Source organism: Giraffa tippelskirchi, chromosome 11 (assembly GCF_054371585.1).
Source record: "Giraffa tippelskirchi isolate mGirTip1 chromosome 11, T2T-mGirTip1v1.2.pri, whole genome shotgun sequence".
Classification (NCBI taxonomy): Eukaryota; Metazoa; Chordata; class Mammalia; order Artiodactyla; family Giraffidae; genus Giraffa; species Giraffa tippelskirchi.
This window is the reverse complement of record NC_137285.1, coordinates 127609665-127615664: the sequence shown is the minus strand read 5'-3', so window position 1 is coordinate 127615664 and position 6000 is coordinate 127609665. Positions and strand designations below refer to the sequence as shown.

The 6000-nt window shown below is 36.4% G+C and overlaps 1 protein-coding gene across 3 annotated transcripts in view; it reads right to left on the bottom strand.

Moving 5' to 3' along the window:
• Positions 1-618: 618 nt before the first annotated feature.
• ACER3 (alkaline ceramidase 3) overlaps positions 619-6000 on the bottom strand; it is a 148481-nt gene continuing 143099 nt past the window's right edge. For all 3 annotated transcript variants that reach the window (XM_081543173.1, XM_081543174.1, XM_081543176.1), the window contains 2 exons: positions 3075-3120; positions 619-2588 (listed from right to left, as the gene is read on the bottom strand). In XM_081543173.1, the coding sequence (XP_081399299.1) occupies positions 2535-2588; positions 3075-3120 (100 nt within the window). In that variant the 3' untranslated portion in view covers positions 619-2534. The remainder of the gene's footprint in view (positions 2589-3074; positions 3121-6000) is intronic.

Genomic DNA, 6000 nt, shown 5'->3' with positions numbered 1-6000 from the left:
TTTCATCTAGTTTTTCCTTAAAAGGAGTCAAACAGCTTTCAGTTTTCTGGAGTTAAAAGGGCAGCAGAGGTAGTAAAATGTACAAGCTAATTGCTTCTTTCACATCCTCATAAAGGACTAATGTTTTCTAAAATACAATTTGCTATAGGGCTCACAAATGAGCACCTTTGACATTAAGTGACATGTACACAAAACATTCTTTACTTAGAAGAAAACAGGTTTCTTTTGGCATACCCTAGTTAACAGGAAGTGAACAGATAATGTTAATACAGGGAAGAGAAGGAGTAATAACCCAACCCTGTAATAATATAACCCAAAGTCCTAGAAGGGATAAAAAAATTAAGCCATATAGAAACAAAGATGATTCAGCAGTTTCACAAAGGTCATCAGTATTTCTGTAATACTGATACTTGATATGGCACAGGTACAAAGTCTTGTGTGCTAATACATAGATTGCTAAAAAGGGAGCCAGGCGTGAGACAAAAACTAACTTAGAAAATTAAAGAGCCTGATTTAGTCTCTGCTTTCTGTCCAACCCTTCTAAAATGCTTTCTGCTAAGCTTTCATGCTGTTGTTTTCACAGCAGAAACAAGGGTGTTTGAAAAACCGGCCACAGTGTTACAGTCTCCAAACTGCGGGACAACTTTATTCAACAAGAAGTTACAACAACAAGGTGGCTGTGGTTGAAACAAAACAAACCGCCCAAAAGGACCTCAGTGTCAGGGTATGTTCTCTGTACCCTTAATCTGACCTTAAAATTGTAGAAACTTAGTCTCACAGTGCCTTCCTGACACAAACAAGACAATGATGTGAAACAAATGACTTATTCAAAAAATGTCACATGGCTGACAGCCTAGGTAGTTGCCCACGAAATGCAGCCAGATGCCAGAATCTTGAGGCAAAAGAAAGAATAGTCTTACAGGCTTGTGTTGGTTCTGTTTAGTTTATATTTTCCTAAGGCACAACCAAAGTTCTTTTAGATTTATGTTTTGGCAAGTGTTTTTCTTCCTGGAGGATCATAAAAGTAGGTGGAAGTATCAGCCAATTGGCATGCTAAAGTAAGGAAAATAGAACTTGGACTAAAACTAAGGTCAGCAGGTGAAGAAAAACAACAAAATTTGCATTGGTTTTAAATTAGTACCAAAGTTTCTTACTGAAGAATAGAAAAACAACAGAAGTGTCTTACATCTCTGCATAAGAAAAAATGACTTTCCTTTGGAAGCTATAGCTCAGAATTTAATTTGGGGTAATGATACCATGTAATAAAAACAATATGGATTTTATAATAATGTATAAGCACAGAAAAGTTGTAAAAATGCATGTACAGAGCTACAAATATGGTGATATATGAGCAAAGGGGTCAAATCAAGTTTTTACTCCAGGCAGGTGTTGTGTCTGTGACAAGTGACTCAATTTGTTATACATTCAACTCCAACAGAATTAGCTGCCTTACAATGAGATTTCACTGCCGGATCTTAGCACTTTAATTTTTGGTAGTTCTGTTACAAGTTCAAGTAAGTTAGAGCTGTTTTCAACCCTTATGTCTATTTCCTTCAAAAAACATGAAGGAGCAGGCATTCTAATATGCTTTATGTAAATAGGATCCTGATCATTTTAGCTCTAGTTAACCCCATACATTTCCCTGGGCATAACTCTGGACTCTCTGAAAACTGGAAAATGTTGCATAATTTTAAAGTTAGAGTACAACGACATTTACTGGTAACTTCAAATAAGTTATTCTAGGAGGATGAAATATGAGTAGGTCAGTCCACCAATCATGTTTGCCTAGCCATAAGAACAGTCACAACTTAAAGATCTGCAAAGATCAAAGGAAACAGAGCAACCACCTTTAACTGGCTGGAGATGGAACATTCTACAGATGTCCTGGCAGTCTTCATAAAGGGTAGAAGATGACTGACTCACCCACGCTGCTGGGCTGTGAACACAGAGACACTCCAGCGCCCACTGTAAATCTGGAATGTGACAAGTATAGAACCCAGTGGCAGGTCTGAGCTTGCTTAGAACACTCTGACCAGCACAGAGGCAGATAATGACAAAAATATAAACCAAGGCTGACACAGCTAAGTGCTGCCTCATAGCAGGCCAACTGGGTATGGGGTTTTGCCAGTCCTTAGCTGACTGTTTTCATTATTTAATCAAATATTAGGAAAAGTTCATATGCAAGCCTTGTCAAAAAAGAGAAAAAGTTAACTTCCTATGATCTGCATAAACTGTTAACCCGTTAAGAGAAGCCCAATACTTCCAGCATTCAGGTATATACATACACATCATGTCTGTTTCTTTTTAAACATCTTAGGGTGAGGGTGAGGAGAGGGAAGACAAATGAGATAAAGACAAAAGCTAAACATCCAACAAGTCCCATTCCTCATTCTCTGTGTGGCTGGCAGCATGTCAGAAAGTCACTCCTTTGCTGTGATGGTCATAATACATTTGAACATGTAGATCTTTATTTCCTTGTTCGTTTGGCTAGGCCTAGGGTATGTGCTATTTTCTTTTCTTGGTGGAACAATTCATCACTGCTTCCTGAGAGGCTCAAACAGGATCACTGGCCAGATTCCGAAGAGAAACTGTTTGGAAACAAGTTAGGACAAAATGAAAGAAGATAAAACTGTTCCATGTTATCCCTGAAAAAGAAGTCATGGGCTATGACTACAGTGGTTTGTTACTGGTTGTCCTGGTATTAATAATCAGAGCACAGCATATTCTTTCCAGGTCGGCACCATATCTCAGAAACAATTTTTATTTATTTAAGTATATTAAGCATCTACTTTGTCAAGCATGGAGCTGGGCATTTAAATTCTCTCAGATGCTTAAAACAGCTCTTCAACTTAGCTATTAACAGCTTCATTTTATATTGCTGAAGAAACTAAGGTTTGAGGAAAGGAGACTTGCCCAGGGTCATAAAGCAGTAAGTCAAAGACAGAAGATTCAAGAGCATCTGGTTCCAAAGCCTGTACTCTTTCCACCCCATCCCCTTCTACCTCCATCCCATCCTCCCATTACCTCCTCCTCCAACACACACATACACACAACTCCCTAGGAAGGAGACTTACCTTCACTTTCGGCCTGTATCTCAAATAAAGTGTTCTTGTATATAAACTGAAAGAAAAGGGGAGAGGGAAGAGCTTTTCAGATAGTTTTTTTAAAAATTAAAGTGTAGTTGACTTACAGTGTTGTATTAGCTTCAGGTGCATAGCAAAGTGATTTTATATACATATATATATATATGTATGTATGTATGTATGTATGTATATACACACACACATGTATTCTTTTTCAGATTACTTTCCATTAAAGGTTATTATAAGATATTGAATATAGTTCCCTGTGCTATACAGTAGATCCTTGCTATTTATTTTATATATAGTAGTGTGCATCTGTTAATCCCAAAGCCCTAATTTATCCCTCCTTCCCCACCCCCTTTCCCCTTTGGTAACCATAAATTTGCTTTCTATGTCTATGAGTCTATGTCTGTTTTGTAAATAAGTTCAGACAAATTTTTAATTCATGTAAACTGGCTTACTGACAAATTCAACCACACTGCCTCTGTATATACAAAGAAAAAGTAGCACTGCTAAATGAACTTTAGTAACCATTTTTTTGAGAATCTACTCTGTGCAAAATACTCGGCAAAATACTAAGGAAGACGGAGAAATGAATAACTCTCGCACTGGACACTCAGGATATTTTTAGTAGGGAGCATTCCACTCATGCTTGATGTGATTCATGTCATGATTGCCAGTTTCATCTCTGAAGATATATGGTAGTAAGAATTAAGGTAGAGTATTCCTAGAACATTTTAGAAATGGTTATATCAACTCTACAAGGATTATAATATAGGTGTGAAATAACCAGAAAAGTATCACTTCTTCAGAGCATTCTTTAAAATTTATTAAACTGTGTATAACTTACAACATACATAGTTTATGTACACTATTTAATTTTATTTGAATAGTAATATAGAGCATGAGTACATATACAAAACATAATTTTATAGCATGAAAAATTTCCTACTTTAAATAAGAGAATGAAAAAAAGCGTGGTAACTTTGAGGAATTTAGTGTGGCTACACCATTCTACTGTCCCTCAAACTGGAATTGTGGAGAGGCATCGTATATTAAGAATACTGCACTGTCTTAGAATATAACCTTTGTTGTTATTCAGTCACTAAGTCATGTCCAACTCTTTTGTAGCCCCTTGGACTGCAGCACACCAGGCTTCCTTGTCCTTCACTATCTCCCTGAGTTTGCTCAAACTCATGTCCATTGAGTCAGTGATGCCATCCAACCATCTCGTTCTCTGTTGCCCCCTTTTCCACTTGCACTCAATCTTTCCCAGCATCAGAGTCTTTTCCAAAGAGTCGGCTCTTTGCATGAGGTGGCCAAAGTGTTGGAGCTTCAGCTTCAGTCCTTCTGAAGAATATTCAGGGTTGATTTCCTTTAGAATTGACTGGTTTGATCTCCTCGCTGTCCAAGACTATAATAATATAACCTTACTCTGACGGTTTTTCAGATGTTAATCTCTAAAGTGAAGCTACCATATTCTCTCCTCTCTTTAGTGAAGAGTCCTGGACTGGGGCAGAGAAGCCCTGGATTCCAATCCTTGCTGTTCCCTCCACCACTCTCAACTATTTATTAAGTACCTACAACATGTGGGCAAGCACTGGACCCAGAGCTTTATACACACTTTATTTCTAAGGTCTGGATTGGTAGGTGGCTGTAAATTTGTGAGTAATGTCTGATGGCTACTTCTGTGAAACATATTCCTCTCCCCTAATTTCCTATTTTTTTTTTTACTCTGCTCAGTTTCAAAGCAACTTACATTTTAGTCTTTTGGGGGTGGAGTATAGGGTGAGCTTACTTCTGATTCATCCAACTTGATGTAGAAAAGTCTTCCATTAGACTCCCTTCTTTGGGCTGGCTTCTTTTCTTTGTTTAGCTGTAGGTCTTGACTTCTGACTCCTTTGGTCCATGAGGGCATGGAATCAGAGCTTAGAATTGATGGACTGACAAAAATTCTTCCAGCCCAAAGCAGCTGTGGTGCTCCTTTTTAGGTACCTGTTTGCTTTTAGACTGTAACTTATTTCTTTTAATATTGCCAAAATTTGATGCTTTTAATATTATCCAACACTCTTTGTTGTTTTAGCAGGAAATCTGTCTGAATGTCCCAGGCTGGCATCACTGCAAATTAAAGTCCTGCTCAATTTAATCATTTCAACAATCTATGGAATAAAAGGGTATTCTCCTTATTTTAATAGATCAGGAAATGGGAGACTTATAGCTAAGTAAATAACTTGGCTCAAGACTGTTACCCAGTTATGAAGTAGAGGAGTAAAGATCTGAACTCAGGTATTTTACTCTACTCTGTTACTCTTTGTTTCAAACATCTGTACAAGACTTAAGTTTTAGAGTACATCATGTTACTAAATTCTCAAATTGTCCCTCTGAAATATCATTATTCACATGTTCCCTTCAATGAGGGACCTACAGAATCAAAATTTCCATATAATTAAAACTTACAACATGGAAGTTTCTTTTATTTTAGTTATTTAGGGTGAAATGTATCTAAAATATATTCTATTCTTCCTGTCTCCTTAAAAAAAAACACAACAGGAAAACATTTTAACATTACTAGAAAACAAAAAAATTAACTCAAAATCTTGCTACCAAATCTCATCAAAATGCTTCAATTTTTGTACATTTACTTTAAACTGTGTCACGATGCAAATGAATTTTTACACTGGTTTAATAATTATATATACATGACTTCGTTTCATTTAAAAATAAAAATGTCTATGTTGCCATAAAATTTTCATATTTATAATTTTAAATGGCTGAATAAAGGAGATGCTATGATTTACTTTATGATTCTTTCCTAACTATTAGATATTTTATTTTTCTCCTATTATTGTTTTTCTTTTGCTAAATTAAACAACAGTAATAAAACTTTCTGTGTTTACACACATTTTCATTTTTCAAG